The 18661-nt window shown below is 41.6% G+C and overlaps 1 protein-coding gene across 4 annotated transcripts in view; it reads right to left on the bottom strand.

The window, feature by feature from the left end:
* The window catches only part of epb41l4a (erythrocyte membrane protein band 4.1 like 4A), a 338117-nt gene that overhangs the window by 103860 nt on the left and 215596 nt on the right, over nt 1-18661 (bottom strand). For 3 of the 4 annotated variants that reach the window (XM_072583689.1, XM_072583685.1, XM_072583687.1), the window contains 2 exons: nt 14024-14112; nt 13874-13937 (listed from right to left, as the gene is read on the bottom strand). In XM_072583689.1, the coding sequence (XP_072439790.1) occupies nt 13874-13937; nt 14024-14112 (153 nt within the window). Of the gene's footprint in view, nt 1-13169; nt 13265-13873; nt 13938-14023; nt 14113-18661 lie in introns of those variants that run through there. The other variant, XM_072583690.1, reaches the window with a different exon arrangement.

Below are 18661 nucleotides of genomic sequence, written 5' to 3' on the forward strand. Positions count from 1 at the left end.
TTATGGAAATGGATGGTGAGCTGCTGCATTTGGCTCCCATCCGAAATTTTCAAAGATCTCTGGAATTGGTCTAATTCTGCAAAAGATTTGATGCTTAGAAACCAGTTTACTCCCATCACAATTAACAGGTCATTGTCATTGTAATTAATTAAAGAAAAATATATGATATTGGGTGGTACTCTATCTCTGAAGCTTATTTTTGCCTACCCTTGCAGCATTCACACATCACACTTAATTCATGTATTTAACCTTTGACAGCAGATGTCAAAAAGCTGTCAGAAACTTTCAATGGCAGAACCCAGCATCTGGCTGCTTACCTTCCTCTGACAGTTATAACTAACAAAAGAATGGTCAGAATTGAATACAGGTCTGCATTTTACCAAAGGAGACATGAGCGGAATCTCATTCCAGAAATGCAGAACCAGTAACATTTTTTTTAGAAAAAAAGAGGTGCATTTTCTAACAACCAATGGAAATAATGGTTTTGAGTTTTACTGTCGCAACAAATTAAATCATCATAACTTAGCAGGCAATTAATACATCAAACTGTAGAAGAAGTACTTTTGCATCAACAAATTAACAATTCAAACAGTCCGTGCAAAATGTTTTTACTTTACGCCAGATTTCTGACAGATATGTAGCATTAAAGAATAAGCCTCCAGTTACTCTCAAACCTTGTTGCAGGCTCATCGCTCTTTGCCACAGCAACTTAAATCTTCCGGTATCCTCTCAACATTCTACCACTCAGTCTGAGTAATATAAAATTAACTTTCACTAGCAAGGCCAATCTCACCAACTCCTCAGCATGCTATTCCTGATGGTCAAACCAAAAACCACATCTGCTCTCTTGCTTTCTGCCATTTCTCATTAGATTGCAAGTAAAATTTAAAACACTAGCAGCATGCTCGGGGAACATGTGGATACTCTTCAATGGTGGGATCTGCTGTTTGCTGGCAATGCAGTGGGCTATAAAGGAGACTCCTGTTCTGCATCCAAGTCAAAACTGACCTGCCCAACTCCATTTTCATTCACTTAACATTTCAAAGCACGACAGTGGCACTTAACAGTGACTTCATTTTTGTTTACATAAGCATCAGCATTATTTGTTGAGGCTAATTTAGTCAGAGAGCCCAACATAATAGCATTATCTGCAGGCCTAGTTGGTCTTTCATGTTTGCACTGGAAAGATATTGTCCAAGATCGCTTTCAGCAAGGACAATTGAAAAACTATAGGTGAACTATGAGGACTCTGTCTGCCAACACTCTGAAATGGATCCACATTTGGACAGTACCGATGTCACCCTTTGGTCCTCAAATTTTCCTTCCTTGACTGACTGCTTCCAACAATTACTGACCCTCAGAACACCCAGGAGGTCAGGCCTTTTCCCACTTTATCCTTCCATACTTCCAACCCCCCGATGCACCCCCCCCCCCCCCCCCCCAACCCCACTCCACCACATCCCCAACCTCCGTCTCCCCTTGGACCCCTGCTCCAGTCCTTCATTCTCATACCATCCACAGCCCCCACTCACCTCACCACTGACACACACACACAACCTCTGCTAATCCTGAGGCTTCATGCAAGCTTACATTCTCCTACTGCCCTCACTTGTCTCAACATTTAAATAAGGAAAACACAAATGCACAAGACTACGGAAACCATCATAGAACAATTGGAAACTGGGAGCTATGAAATTCTTTTGTATTGCTGACATTATCTCGATAGTAAGACATAAATACACAAAAGTTTTATGCTGAGGGCAAGCTAGCTGATAATATTTAAAAACAGATTGTAGGAGTTTTTTTTCCAAAACATAAAGAAGGTCAGGGAGAGACAAGAGTGGATATTAAACCACTGGAAAATGAGGCTGGAGAAGTAGTAATGGGGAACAAAGAAATGACAGAGGAACTGAATAGGTACTTTGTATCAGTTTTCACACTGGAAGATACCAGCAGCATACCAGAACTTCAAGAAATTCAGCGGGCAGAGGGGAGTGAAGTGGGCAGCACTAAGGAGAAAGTACTGGGGAAGCCAAAAGGTTGGAAGGTGGATATATCACCTAAACCAGACGGACTACACACCACAATTCTGAAGGAGATAGCAGAGGCAATTGTGGAGACCCTTTCCTTCTGTTTGTCCTTCCTTGTTGCTATCTCTGCCAATTTGATTTTTCAGGAATCACAGGAGTCAGGGAGTGAGTCAGAGGACTGGAAAATGACAAAAACCCTGTTTAAGGAGGGAGGGAGACAGAAAACAGGAAGTTATAGGTTGGTAAGCTTGACATTGGTCATTGGTAAATATCCAATATTACGAATGAGATTGCAGAGCACTTGGAAATACATGGTAAATGAGGCTGAGTCAGCATGGGTTCATGAAGGGGAGGTGATGCCTGATAAATCTGTTAGAAAGCTTGAAGGAGGTAATGAATAAGTTAGATAAAGGAGTGTCATTGGACATGGTCTATCTGGATTTTCAGAAGGCCTTTGACAAGGTGCCACACAGGAGGCTGATAAATAAAAGCCCATGGCATTAGGGACAAGGTACTAGCATGCATAGAGGATTGGCTGACTAGTAGAAGGCAGAGAGTGGGGATAAAGGATTCTTTTTCAGGATGGGAGCCAGTAACTAGTGGAGTTCCGCATTGGTTAGTGTTGGGACAACTACTATTCACATACACATTAATGATCTGAACAAAGGAACTGAGGTATTGTTGCTAAATTTGCAGATAACACAAAGACTGGTAGTGTTGAGGAGCCATGGAGACTGCAAAAGGACTTAGATAGGCTAGGAGACTGTGCAAGGAAATGGCAAATTGAATACAATGTTGAAAGTGTGAGATTATGCACTTGATATGGAAACGATTTTCTAAATGGGGAAAGGCTTTAGCAATCTGAAACACAGAGACTTGGGAGTCCCAGTTCAGCATTCTCTTCAGGTTAACATGCAGGTTCAGCTGGCAGTTAGAAAGGCAAATACAATGGTTGTAGTCTTTTCAAAAGGAATGGAATACAAGAGCAGGGATGTACCACTGAGGTTGTATAAGGTTCTGGTTAAACTGCATTTGGAATATTGTGAGCAGTTTTGGGTCCCATATCAAATGAGGGATGTGCTGGTATTGGAGGCAGTTCAGAGGAAGTTCACAAGAATGATTCTGAGACTGAAAGTCTTGATATACAAGGAGAGGTTGAGGACTCTGAGTCTGTATACAATAGGGTTTAGAGGCCTGGATAAAATGGACGTGGAGAAGATGTTTCCACTAATAGAAGAGACTAGAAACCGAGGGCACAGTTTCAGAGTGAAGGGGCGGTACTTTAGAACTGAGATGAGGATGAATTTCTGCAGCCAGAGAGTGGTGAATCTGTGGAACTCATTGCTGTAGACAGTTACAGAAGCCAAGTCATTGAGTGTGTTTAAGATAGAGATAGCTAGATTGATCAGTAAGGGGATCAGGGGTTATGGGAAGAAGGCAGGAGAATGGAGTAGAGAAACACATCAGCCATGATCAAACGGTGAAGCAGACAATGGGCTAATTGGCTGAATTCTGCTCCTAAATCTTATTGCTTAATCATCATTCATGACATGCAAATGTATTCCAAATGGGAGGGTTAACATTTTAGTGATTTTGTCCCAGCATCTCAACCTGTTATTGAGAAAGCTAAATTTCACATTCTACTTAAACAAACTGACCAGGTGAACCTTATGGATATGAGTTCCCTGACTGGGGCTGCTAACCGTGTCCAATCAGGGAATACTGGCTGACAGATTATAAATAGGGTGTTCACTCTGAGAGCTGGCCCTCAGGAAGATGGATCAGTGTCAAGGACTCTCCATGTGCAAATAAAGGGTGACTTGATGGTGGGATACTGGCCTGTGTGGAGTTATTTCAGTGCCAATGAGAGAAGAGCATGCTCCTGAAGAAATTCATTTGGAATAGTCATCTTTGAGTTGGAGTAAGTATTTCTGGCATCATGCCGTTATTTGGGAAGCTTGATTTGATCAATCTTGCCGTCGATGACTGGGCTAGTACGTGAAAAGAACTAGCTATTTTTTTCCAGCAAAATGACTTTGAGACAGATGAAAAGCAATGAGTAATTCTGTTGACAGATTGTGGACCTGCAGGTTTTTTGATTATTAGGAGCCTAACATTCCCTGAGGCAGCAGATATTAAAACCTTTCAAGAGTTGATTGATTTAGTTAAGGAATAATAACAGGCTATCATTTACCAGCAGGGAATTTGAGTATTTCCTTAAGTTGAATGGTATTTAACATATAAGGTCAGATCCATACCATCCATCATCCAATGGTCTGGCAGAAAGATACCAACTGTCCCGGTTCCGATTTGATTCTAGGACCACCCCTCATGCAACTACATGGATAGCTCCAGCAGAGTTGCTCATGGGAAGAACACTCCACACCAGGTTAAATCTGATCTTCCTGGACCTGGTAGGGGGAGGGCGAAATGGCATTAGGAAGGCCAATGCTGGACACGAGAATCCACTACGTGAGAGTAACATGTTACTTCAGAGGGCAAAGTTTGGTGTAGGATCCACAGGAATAGAGTTGCAGGTAGATAGGAAGAAGGCATTTGGTATGCTTTCCTTTATTGATCAGAGTATTGAGTACAGGAGTTGGGAGGTCATGTTGTGTCTGTACAGGACATTGGCTAAGCCATTTTTGGATAATTGCATGCAATTCTGGTCTCCTTCCTATCAGAAGGATGTTGTGAAACTTAAAAGGGTTCAGAAAAGATTTATAAGGATGTTGCCAGGTTTGGAGGGTTTGAGCTATAGGGAGAGGCTGAATTGGCTGGGGCTGTTTTCCCTGGAACTTCAGAGGCTGAGGGCTGACCTAACAGAGGTTTATAAAATCATGAGGGGCATGGATAGGGTAAATAGGCAAAGTCTTTTCCCTCAGGTCAGGGAGTCCAGAACTAGAGGGCATAGGTTTAGGGTGAGAGGGGAAAGATATAAAAGAGACCTAAGGGGCAACTTTTTCACGCAGAGGGTGGGACATGTATGGAATGAGCTGCTAGAGGATGTGGTGGAGGCTGGTACAATTGCAACATTTAAAAGACATTTGGATGGATATATGAATAGGAAGGGTTTGGAGGGATATGGGCCGGGTGCTGGCAGGTGGGACTAGATTGGGTTGGGATATCTGGTCAGTATGGATGAGTTGGACTGAAGGGTCTGTTTCCGTGCTGTACATCTCTATGACTCTATGACTCTATGAATGGCCCTGCGTGGGTGACAGGCGTGTTCGACGTCCAGTGATGTATAAACTTCAGATTAGTGTGACGGTCCTGAATAAGCATTTGGACCACATAAACAGAAAACTCGCAAATGGTGTGGGAGTAAAACGTCCCTCGACTGCCTTTCCAACTGCTCCGGAATCCAATGGCTACCCCTCTCCATCCAGGGTTGAAGATATCTTGGAATCTGAGATGGACATGGCAGATGTCATCATCTCGACACCTCAGCGATCTGAAGATGAGAATGAATTTCTTCCGAGATGCTCTGGGTGCAAGAGGTTTGCTACTGTGTGTTACACGCTGCACAATATCAGAGGCAAAGTTAAGGGAACCTGATCCAGTGTTAAAAAGCCCCAGGAAGAACTACAAAAAAAAATGAATTGGCCTAATTCTTTGGACTCAGAGGGGGGATGTAGTGATTGGAATGAGGTCAGCCAAGTGGACCTCATTGAATATAAATTCCTTGATTGGTGCTGTTAATCTGGTCCAATCAGGGAATCCTGGCTGACTGATAAGAACAGAAGTGTTTGCAGATTGCTGTGGTTTACAGACTCCCAAACCAACTAAAAAAAAAAGAGAAAAAAAAATGAAAACAAAAAAAAAGAGCAGAAGTGTTCCCTTTGGTTTGAAGGGCAGCGCTTGTCACTGGCCACTTGGGTGTTTTTCCTATCTTCCTGGTGGTGGAAATTGAATAAAGATTCGTGCACTTTGTGTCTTTCACTGTGTTTTACACCTGCACACACACACACATCATGGGTGCTGGGGAATAAAAATAAGCACTACCCAAAAAAAAAAGAACAGAAGTGTTTGCAGATTGCTGTGGTTTACAGACTCCCAAACCAACTAAAAAAAAAAGAGAAAAAAAAATGAAAACAAAAAAAAAGAGCAGAAGTGTTCCCTTTGGTTTGAAGGGCAGCGCTTGTCACTGGCCACTCGGGTGTTTTCCTATCTTCCTGGTGGTGGAAATTGAATAAAGATTCGTGCACTTTGTGTCTTTCACTGTGTTTTACACCTGCACACACACACCATGGGTGCTGGGGAAAAAATAAGCACTACCGCACTTAGGCGGTAGTGTGGGGGTTAAAAAAAGAATAGGAGTGCCTCCCCATCACTGTTTTGATCACACAGCATTGCCCTGTGGTTTGAAGGAAAAAAAAAATAACCAGGAGATTTGATTGCCCTTTGATGCGAAGGGGCACTGCTTGTCACTGGCCACTCGGGTGTTTTTCCTATTTCTGGAGAAATCGGATCAGTGTAGGACTGTGACTCTGTGTGTGCACAGAAAAAAAAGAAAAAAAAAAGAAAAAAAAAAGAAAAAAAAGAAAAAAAACGGAAAAAAAAAGAACAGAAGTGTTCCCATTGGTTTGAAGGGCAGCGCTTGTCACTGGCTACTTGGGTGTTTTCCTATCTTCCTGGTGGTGGAAATTGAATAAAGATTCGTGCACTTTGTGTCTTTCACTGTGTCTCACAGCAAAAAAGAAGAAGTGTCAGGCTGACTGATAAGAACAGAACTGTTCACTTGATAGCTGGCTCTGAGGGAACTGGATCAGTGTCAAGAATACTCCACATGTAAATAAAAGGTGACTGGATATGATTCTCTGCAGAATTAGTTCATAAACTACTATTTTTCCTGCTCTTGCGGGCTCCACAAAATCACTCCCCACAACCCCAGGGTCATTAAATCTCCAACTGTCCTGTCAGTGCTCTGCCTTCCCTTTGAAGACAGAACCAATTCTTACTGGCACCCCTTTGTTTTTCTCTCTCTATCTCTCTCTCTCCCTCTTCCCCATGTTTCTGCGTCCAGTTTCAAAGAGCAACAATCTCTTTTCCTGTGTCAAGGTATGAGAACTGTTAATTGCTCTTTTCGATTTGGGTATCTTTCTCCATGGCAACCGAAGCAGTTGGGACTGAATGCGGGGAGAGATTGATTCTCACCACCATCTCCCCACTCAATCGTGCTGTTCAACTTTAAGTTAATGGAGATATTTAAAACGTAATTGCCTTGTAAATCCCCCACATTCACAGCATTGAGATTACCTCTATTCAATGTTGAACACAATGAGCTTAGTTTAATTAAATTCTGAGAGCTGCATTATTGTTTCAGGTCGATGCAGTGGAAGCTGAGAAAGCTCACAAGCTGTCTTGTTCACAGTTCAAAGAACATCCTCCCATCTGAAATCGAGCCTCTGATTGATAGGTTTTTCTGAATAATTTGTTTAGAGGGCAGGTTCTTTAATTTACACCTTGTGATCAGTGACCCAGTATCGGCAGGGGCAGGTTTCCAAGGGGACAGTGTAGAGTTTCGATTAGAAGTCTGCATTTTTTTGTTCATTGTAGAGTTTTAGCATTGTGCATTTATGTTCGACAGGATCCCACCCAGAAACCAGACTTGGCTTCCAGTCAGGCAAGGAGCACCATGAAAGTTGGCAGCTGCTTGATCCTTGATCCCAGAGGGTGATCCAATCCCAAAATGGGAGGGGGTTCTTTAGATTGAGGAGTGGGTGTAATCCCAGAGAAGAACGTTAGATGTTAAAGCAATAAAGACCACAAGATGAGATGCTGTTCGGCCGCTCAAGCCTCTGACAATTCTTGACACCATTTTCCTGCCTTTTCACTGTAACCCCTGATTCCCCTACAGTTCAAGGATCTCTCTGCCTTAAATATACACAAGGAATCAGCCCCTCCATCTCTGTTGCAAGGAGCTCCAAAGCCTCAAAACCCAATGAGTGAAGAAATTCCTCCTTATCCCAGTTTGAAACTGGTGCCCCTTTATTCCAAAATTATGCCCTCTGGTCCGAGACTCTCCCATGAGAGATTAAATATCTTCAAAGAATTTACCCTGTCAAGCTGCTTTTGAATCCCATATGTTTCAAGTGGATCATCTCTCATTCTTCTAAACTCCAGTGAATAGAGTCCCAATCTGTTCAGACTTTGCTCATAAGACAATCCCTCCATATTGAAGATTATCCTCATGATCCTTCTCTGAACTGAAATAATACTCTGAAATTCTCTGAAATAATATCTTTGCTTAAAGGGACCAAAACTGCTCACATTTCTCAATATGTGATCTCACCAGCACTTTGTATAGTTGCAGTAAGATTTCCCTACTCTTATACTCCAACCTCCTGAAACATTGGCCAATGTTCCATTAGCCTTCCTGGTTATCTGCTGTACCAGGAAGCTGGCTTTCCTTGTTTTGTGTTGTAACTGTGTGTTGTAGCTGACTGGCATGTAAACAATACTCTTCTTTTGTTGTCATAGAATTCCTACAATGCAGAAAGAAGCCATTCAGCCCATCAAGTCTGCATTGACCGTCTGAAGAGCATCTCACCCAGATCCCCAACCTATCCCCACAACCTGTATTTTTACTATGGTCGACACACTTAGCCTACACATTTCTGAACACTATGGTTAATTTAGCACGGCTAATCCATCTAACCCCTGCATATCTTTCGATTTTCGGGGGAACTGGAGCACCCGTAGAAAATCCACGCGGACTCAGGGACAATGTGCAAACTACACGTACAGTTACCTGAGGCTGGAATTGAACCAAGGACCCAGGCACTGTGAGGCAGTAGTGCTAACCGTTATGCTACCCAAAACAAGCCCGTCCAAAATGAACAACTTTGCACTTTCCCATATGTTATTTCATTTGACAACATTTTGCCCACTTACTGAACCTACCAATACGTGTCTATACACTGTTTTTTTACCTTCTTGCAACCTGCTTACCCATCTATTTTTGTTTCATCTGCAAATTTGGCTACAGTACATTCATTTCCTTCCTCCAAATCATTAATATATATTGTAAACAGTTATAGTCCCACCACTGGGTTATAGGTCACCAACCTGAAAAAGTAACCTTAATCCCGACTCGCTGTTTCTTGCCCATGAGCTGATTCTCTATCCATGCCAACATATATTACCACCAACACTGGGCTCTTAACTTATGAGTCCAGAGGATACATGCCTAAGACAGTATTACACTTTCCCACATTTTACTCCATTTGTCATTTATTTGTCCACTCATTGAACTTGTCTATATCCTTTTGTAGCTCCTTATAACGAGAATCCAAAGAAAGTATATTTCTGTTAGGGTGAAAGAAAAGGCTGATAGGTACAGGGAATGCTGGATGACTAAAGAAATTGAGTTTGGTTAAGAAAAAGAAGGAAGTATATGTAAGGTATAGACAGGATAGATCGAGTGAATCTTTAGAAGAGTATAAAGGAAGTAGGAGTATATGTAAGAGGGAAATCAGGAGGGCAAAAAGGGGACATGAGATAGCTTTGGCAAATAGAATTAAGGAGAATCCAAAGAGTTTTTACAAATACATAAAGGACAAAAGGATAACTAGGGAGAGAATAGGGCCCCTCAAAGATCAGCAAGGGGGCCTTTGTGTGGAGCTGCAGAAAATGGGGGAGATACTACATGAGTATTTTGCATCAGTATATACTGTGGAAAAGGATATGAAAGATACAGACCGTAGCGAAATAGATGGTGACAAAATGTCCATATTAGAGAGGTGGAAATGCTGGATGTCTTGAAATGCATAAAGGTGGATAAATCCCCAGGACCTGATCAGGTGTACCCTAGAACTCTGTGGGAAGCTAGAGAGGTGATTATTGGGCCTTTTGCTGAGATATTTGTATCATCGATAGTCACAGGTGAGGTGACAGAAGACTGGAGGTTGGCTAACGTGGTGCCACTATTTAAGTAGGGTGGTAAGGACAAACCAGGGAACTATAGACCAGTGAGCCTGACCTCGGTGGTGGGCAAGTTGTTGGAGGGAATCCTGAGGGACAGGATGTACATGTATTTGGAAGGGCAAGAACTGATTAGGGATAATCAACATGGCTTTGTGTGTGGGAAATCAAGTCTCACAAACTTGATTGAGTTTTTTGAAGAAGATTGATGAGGGCAGAGCGGTAGATGTGATTTATATGGACTTCAGTAAGGCGTTCAACAAGGTTCCCTATGGGAGACTGATTAGCAAGGTTAGATCTCACGGAATACAGGGGGAACTGGCTCAAAGGTAGAAGATAGAGGAGTGGTGTTGGAGGGTTGTTTTTCAGACTGGAAGCCTGTGACCAGTGGAGTGCCACAAGGATCGGTGCTGGGTCCTCTATTTTTTGTCATTTACATAAATGATTTGGATGCGAGCATAAGAGGTTAGTAAGTTTGCAGATGACACCAAAATTAGAGGTGTAGTAGACAGCGAAGAGGGTTACCTCAGATTACAACAGGATCTTGACCAGATGGGCCAATGGGCTGAGAAGTGGCAGATGGAGTTTAATTCAGATAAATGCCAGGTGCTGCATTTTGGGAAAACAAATCTTAGCAGGACTTATACACTTAACTGTAAGGTCCTAGGGAATGTTGCTGAAGAAAGAGACCTTGGAGTGCAGGTTCATAGCTCCTTGAAAGTGGCGTTGCAGATAGATAGGATAGTGAAGAAAGCGTTTGGTATGCTTTCTTTTATTGGTCAGAGTATTGAGTACAGGAGTTTGGAGGTAATGTTGCTACTGTACAGGAATTGGTTAGGCCACTGTTGGAATTTTGTGTGCAATTCTGGTTTCCTTCCTATCGGAAAGATGTTGTGAAACTTGAAAGGGTTCAGAAAAGATTTACAAGGATGTTGCCAGGGTTGGAGGATTTGAGCTATAGGGAGAGGCTGAACAGGCTGGGGCTGTTTTGCCTGGAGCATCGGAGGCTGAGAGGTGACCTTATAGAATGTTTACAAAATTATGAGGGGCATGGATAGGGTAAATAGGCAAAGTATTTTCCCTGGGGTTGGGGAGTCCAGAAGTGGAGTGCATAGGTTTAGGGTGAGAGGGGAAAGACATAAAAGAGACCTACAGGGCAACTTTATTTCACAGAGGGTGGTACGTGGATAGAATGAGCTTCCAAAGGAAGTGGTGGAGGCTGGTACAATTGCAACATTTAAGAGGCATTTGGATGGGTATATGAATAGGAAGGGTTTGGAGGGATATGGGCCAGGTGCTGGCAGGTGGGACGAGATTGGGTTGGGATAGCTGGTCAGCATGGATGGGTTGGACCGAAGGATCTGTTTCCATGCTGTACATCTTTATGACTCTATGACTCTATTATGAACGCTCCAAAGCTCCAAGCTATCTTTGTGTCATCAGCAAATTTGGCTGCTTTATTTTCAGTCCGTTCATCCAAATCATTTTAATGAATTGTAAAAAGTTAAGGTCTCAGCACGGATACATGTGACACACTACTCACAACATCCTGCCAGCCTTAAATAAATCCATTTATTCCTACATTCTGCTTCCTGTTAGCACTGATTTGGAGATGCTGGTATTGGACTGGGGTGTATAAAGATTGCAAGCTATTCTCCTATCATGCAAATATGGTACCCCAAACCATGAATGTGAGGTGATGCACTTTGGAAGAAGTAACAAGACAAGGGAGTACACAATGAATGGCAGGACATCAGGAAGCTCAAAGGAACAGAGAGATCTTGGTATGTTTTCTATAAATCCCTAACCCTATCACATGGTAGTTAAGAAGGCATATGGGGCACTTGCCTTTATTAGCCAAAGCATAGATTATAAGAGCTGGGAATCATGTTGCAGTTGTACATAACATTGGCTAGGTCTTAGCTGGAGTGTGTGCAGTTCTGGTCACTGCACTATAAGAAGGATGTAACTGTGCTGGAGGGGGTACAGGCGAGATCCGATATTGCTTGGGATTTAGCATCTTAAGAGAAGCTGGATAGGCTTGGGTTGTTTTCTTTGTTTCTCAGAAGTTTGACGAGGGACCTGACAGAAGTGTGTAAGATTATTAGAGGCATGGACAGGGTGGATATAAAGTTAATTAAACATGATTTCCCTTCGACAAAATCATGTTGCCTCTGCCCGATTATGTTGAACTTATCCAAGTGATCAGTTGCATTGTCTTTAGTAAAAATTTCTAACATTTTCCCTATGACAGATATTAAGCTAACTTGTCTGTAGTTTCCTGGTTTCTGTCTCCTTCCCTTTTTGAATACAGGAGTTACATTAACTATTTTCCAACCTAAAGGAACCTTTCACAAATCTAATGAGTTCTGGAAAATCAAAACCAACACATCAACTATTTCACTGGCTGCTTCTATTATGAGCCTCGGATAAAATCAATCAGGACCTGGGGACTTGTCAACTCCCAGTTCTAATAATTTATTCTACACTCCTTCCCTGGTAATTGTAAGTTTTTTGAGTTGTTCCTTTCCCTTCAATTCCTGATTTACAGCTATTTCCAGGATGCTACTTATGTCCTCTCTAGTGAAGACCAGCACAAAATATCCATTCAATTCATCTGCCATCTCTTCATCCTCCATTACTCGTTCCACAGACTTATTTTCTACAGGACTAAAACTTACTTTTTAAACTATTTTTTGAATATCTGAAGAAACTTTTCTGATTTGTTTTTATATATTTTTTGCTAACATTCCCTTGGATGCAAAATTTCCTTCCTTAAAATTTTAGGAATTCTGTTCGGTCTTCTGAACTGCCACCTATTTTTGAGATGTAACCATAGTGATAGTAATAGGGTAACTTAGGTTGCCCAAGCTCCAAGCTAATTTAAAAAAAAGCGTACAGCCTGAATACATTCTTTTGTTTGCAATGCATATGAATGTATGTCACTTCTAGCAACTTTATAGGTCCCATGTTATGTACTCAACTCAAAGCTAACAGAAGACATTTTGTTTTGGACTTTGCAAATGATGGCTAGTTGAGTGTAGTCTGCTGTTAAGAATAATAAATGGAATACGTTTGATTCAAACAACCAATCACTGGGACCTATAGCCAACATACCTGGAATAGCACTGGCACTGACATTCATACATTCATACACTCACATTCAATTGTTGCTCAATTGTAGAGTGGGCAGAATGTCATCTTGGACTGATGGCTGGTCTGCGGACAATTTCACTCACATAGCCAATTCATTGCAGCAGCATGAAACAACTTGCTGAACTTCAGATTCTCACTTTGAGATACGTTTCCTTGAAGAGTAAATTTGAGATACTTTTCAGGTTTAAAATGATGACCTTTGGCTCACATGCAAGTTTTTATCGTTTAAAGTGACCAATTACCTGATCAGAATAAATATTGTAATCTAATTTATTTCTGTGTCAACCTTGCCAAGTGAGCAAAAGGCTAGGGCTCTGTTTACAAGATTGTTGATATCTATGTCTTTGAAATATGCTTGGGGTAGAAGGTTAGAGCTCATCCCCTCAAAGTACATCTCTACTGGAAATGAATATAAATGTTAGCAAGCCCTTGCCCCTCCAGCGCAATGCTAAATACATGGGCTGTAGATTGGCTGATCTACAGCTGTTAACAGTGAAGTGGTGCACATTAAGCTCTTTGTCTGCTCCAAACTCACTGTTCATAAAGCTATTGAACTTGTCCATCCTGTTGCTATATCCTAAAAACATTTGTCTCCTGTTCTTCGACAGAATTGGAAGTATCTATAGCCCAAATGTTACAATCTCCAATCAACCCCAAAGGTCACTCTGCACAGGACTAATTTATGAATCAGCTTATGAAGAAGAGCCTTAAGGATTGATATCAAGGAAAATAGAAAAATGTCATGGCATTATGATACTTACATCTTTGCCGAGTACTCTTAGCTCAAACTGGGTTTCTCTGAAGTTCACCTTGGTTATTCGTGGCCTGTTACCAAACAGAGAACCTTTTAAGTTCAAAATAAACAAGTGAAGCAAAAAAATAAAAATCAGAATATACTTAAGGTTACCTACCAGAAATACTTTCCAACTTGGATTTTGTTCTTGTAAACAACAATCCCAACTGGCGTTAATCCTAAAAAATACTCCGTCTGGTTTTCGCCCTAGAATTTAATAAGATATTAATAGAAATTATTTTAAAATATTCAAATCACCTGTATATCTCCTGTTTGGATTGTTATTGTCCTGCTGTAGGTTTTAGTTGCATATATACATATAAGTTAATGCTGTTGGATTAAACTCAGAAGTCTGTCTCCAAATGCTTTCATAATCTTGTGTTGTGTGACTTAATGATGTATGTTCTTCCACTAATTAAAGATAGTGCAAGTTTATAATTAACCAACCTCAGTGAGTTGAAACTTAGAATATGAGATGCCAGGGCAGGACAAGTTGAATATAAAATAACTCTAGAATAAATCTGTTATTATCAGCTCATTGTTTCCGTTACCTGTGCTATGCTATCCATAACTTGTGTACTTAGGCTGGATTCCCATGAGTAAATGATGTCATGATAGTTAACAGTATTTGAACAGCAGGAAGGAAAAGAGATACTGTCACTAGAGAAATGAAAACTATTCATAATGTTAGACATAGCAGGAGTAGATCATTGTGCAATATCAACCTTTGTTAGGGTCTTGGGGGTGTTCCAAGTAGAATAAATTTTAAAAAGATGCTCCAGCAACAACACACTGAGGGCAGTATTATCAGGCTAAAGGTCAGAGGTCTGCACCTCAGAGACAGCAAATGTCTGCCTCGAGAACTACTACAATCTAACTGGCTGGCAGCTCTAGCACTCGCAGCACCAGGACACAGTTATGATGGGCACTGCTGGGACTGTAAACATCTCAGGATCACAGCATTGTTATAGTCCAGAGGAGAAAGTGATGACTGCAGATGCCACACATTTTGACTATGGTTCAGAGGAGACTATATGGTCCTTCATGTCTGCAAGACTGAAGTTTCTCTTCCTTAAACAATTCTTGTAAACTTCTTCCAGACTTTCTCCAATGCTTCCTGAAGTATGCTGCCCAGAACAGTATATAATACTCCAGCTGAGTTTAACAAGGATCCTGTATAAGTTCAGCATAACATAGCTGCTCTTGGACTCAATGCCCCTATTTATGAATTACAGAAACTGTGTGTTTTATTAACTGTTTTCTCTACTTCAGCAAAGTCTTTAACAAGGTCTCACATAGGATACTGATAAAGAAAATAAAAGCACTCGGGATCCAGGGTAACTTGGCAAGGTGGATTCAAAATTGGCTGAGTGGTAGGAGACAGAAGTTGGTGGACGAAGACTGTTTGTGTCTCAAAGTCAGTGTCCATTGTTGTATCACAGGGATCAGTGCGAGATCCCCTTATTGTTCATGATTATATAAATGTTATGGAAAAGACACGAGGAGGGATAAGAAGAGAGTTTGTAGATAACGGGAAGATTGGGCAGGTGGTAGACAGTAAGGAAGAAAGTCTTGGGTTACAGGAGAATATAGACAGATTGGTCAGATAGGTACAACAATGGCATATGGAATGTAACATGGATAAGTGTGAAGTGGAAGAAGTATTAACACAAAGGAGTACTCAATGAATGGCAGGACACTAGGCAGTTCAGAGGAACAGAGGGATCTTGGGATGCTTGTCTAGATTCTTGAAGGTAACAGGTCAGGTTAATAGGGTAATTAAGCAGGCATCCAGGACATTTGCCTTTATCACTGGTGGCATCATTATAAAAGCAAGGAGGTTATACTGGATGTTGTGGTTCTGTTCGCTGAGCTGGGAATTTGTGTTGCAGACATTTCGTCCCCTGTCTAGGTGACATCCTTAGTGCTTGGGAGCCTCCTGTGAAAGCGCTTCTGTGATATTTCCTCCGTCATTTATAGTGATTTGTACCTGCCGCTTCCGGTTGTCAGTTCCAGCTGTCTGCTGCAGTGGCCGGTATATTGGGTCCAGGTCGATGTGTTTGTTGATAGAATCTGTGGATGAGTGCCATGCCTCTAGGAATTCCCTGGCTGTTCTCTGTTTGGCTTGTCCTATAATAGTAATTCCCCGTCGAACTCATGTTGCTTGTCATCTGCTTGTGTGGCTACTAAGGAAAGCTGGTCATGTCGTTTCGTGGCTAGTTGATGTTCATGGATACGGATCGTTAGCTGTCTTCCTGTTTGTCCTATGTAGTGTTTTGTGCAGTCCTTGCATGGGATTTTGAACACCACGTTGGTTCATGCAAGGACTGCACAAAACTCTACATAGGACAAACAGGAAGACACCTAATGATCCGTATCCACTATAAATGCCGGAGGAAACATCACAGAAGCGCTTCACAGGAGGCTCCCAAGCACTGAGGATGTCACCTAGACAGGGGACGAAACGTCTGCAACACAAATTCCCAGCTCGGCAAACAGAACCACAACAACGAGCACCCGAGCTACAAATTTTCTCACAAACTTTGAAGGTTATACTGGAGCTGTACAAGACTTTGGTTAGGCTACAGCTGGAATACTGTGTGTAGTTCTGATCGCTGCACTTTAGAAAGGATGTGATTGCATTGGAGGAGATGGGGTGAAGATTCACCAGGATGTTGCCTTGGATGGAGCAGTGTCCCATGAAGAGAAGCTGGATAGGCTCATGTTGTTTGCTTTAGCCGACAGACGACCTGACTAAGGTGTATAAAATTATGAGGACTTGGACGGGATGGATAAGAAACAGTTGCTTCACTTAGTTGAAGGGTCAATAGTAAGGGAACCGAATTTTAAAGTGAAAGATCAGAAGTCACATGACACCAGGTTATAGTTGGACTATAAACTTGTTGGACTATAACCTGATGTCTTGTGACTTCTGACCTTATCCATCCCAGTCCAATACCAGCACCTCGACATTAATGTGAAAGGCAGGAGGCTTAGAGGGGATTTCAGGAAAACATTTTTCACCCAGAGGTTAGTTTGAATCTAGAATGGAAGGATAGTTGGAGCAGGAAACCTGATGACCTTTAAAAAGTACTTGCATGATCACTTGAATTGTCATAACATTCAAGGCTGTACACCAAATGCTGGGGGGGTGAAAGGAGTGAAGATTTAGAGTCATTTTCTGTCAGTGAAGATTCTATGGTGTGAAAGGCCTCTTCTGTATGATATGACTTTCAGATTCTACCCGTGCTTTCCAATGGTAGCCTTTATTTCATACTGCCTCCTCATTCTTTATACATCACATTTCTCAACAATGAACACAATCTGCTACCTATCTGCTTATTCCTCCAACTTGACAATATCCTTTTGAATTTCTATTCTTTCACACCCACAGTTTATAATTCTCACAATGTTGTGTGGTTTACAAATTTTGAAATTGTCCCCTGCAAACCAAGATCTGGATCATTAATAAATATCAGGAAAATTAAAAGGTACTGACTCCTGGAGAATTCCACTACAAACATTCTTCCAGCCCAAAAAGTACTAATTATAACCCTCAGCCAATTTTTTAAGCATGTTGTTATTGTTCCTCTTCCTCCATGAGTTATAACTTTCCTCATGGGTCTGTTGTATGGCATTCTAGTGAACACCTTTTGCAAGTCCACGTCCACTGGCCTCACATCATCATCCTTTCATCCTTTGAGTTACCTCGCAAACATTTCCAGTGATTTCGTTAAACACGAATTTCCTTCAACAAATTCATACTGACTCTTCTGAATGAACCCATATCTTTCCACGGAGCTATTTATTCTGTCCCAAATAATTGTTTCTATAGATATTGCCGTCACCAAAATTAAACTGACTGGTTTGTAAGTGTTTGGTCTACCTTGGCAATCTTTTATTGAACAGAAGCGTGTTTGCAATTCTGCAGTCCTCAGGACCCTCCTCTGAGTCTAGGGAAGACTGAAAACTTATAGTCAGAGCTCTGCAATTTCCAATCTCACTTCCTTGACTACCTTTGGATGCATCTCATCCATCTCCAGTGCCTTGTCAACCTTAAGTGTGGGTAGTCGATCCAATACCTCTTCCATTTCATGTTAAACTCTTCAAGTGATTGAGCATCTTCTGTCACTATAGCCTGGACAGCATCTGCCTCTTAGGTGAAGACAGATGCAAGGTATTCCTTGAACATCTCAGTCCTGCATCTTGTCTCCATGTATAAATTCTCCTTATGGCCGTACTCAGCCATAACTCTCCTTTTATCATTCTTTTACTATTGATTTGCATACAAAAGACATTGGGATTTCCTTTGATGTTAGCTGCCAGTCTTTTTTCATACGGATTCTCTTATGTACTTATTCAGGTCCCTTTGTCAGTGCAACATCGAGGGCCGAAGGGCCTGTATTGCGCTGTAATGTTCTATGTTCTATGTTCTAAACCTTCAATCTTCAGCCTAGTTTATAACTGTAAATACTACCCAACACCTATCATAACCACACTTTCTCTTCTTTAACTTAATCCCCTTTGTTATTCAGAAAAATTTAATATCCAGACCTGCCCTTTCTTGAGCCAGATTTCCGTTATGAGCAGAAACCGTGCACCCTGACATTAATTTCAAACATTGTCTCCTTGTTCCCATATCCCTAAGGTTTTAGCTTAAACCCTTTCCAATACTATAAGAAAAATGCAGTCCTGGCTCTCTTCAGATACAATTCATCCAGCTCGTATGGGTTCAACCTCCCCCCAGAGCCAGCAC

Source organism: Chiloscyllium punctatum, chromosome 2, assembly GCF_047496795.1.
Source record: "Chiloscyllium punctatum isolate Juve2018m chromosome 2, sChiPun1.3, whole genome shotgun sequence".
In the NCBI taxonomy this organism is placed as follows: domain Eukaryota; kingdom Metazoa; phylum Chordata; class Chondrichthyes; order Orectolobiformes; family Hemiscylliidae; genus Chiloscyllium; species Chiloscyllium punctatum.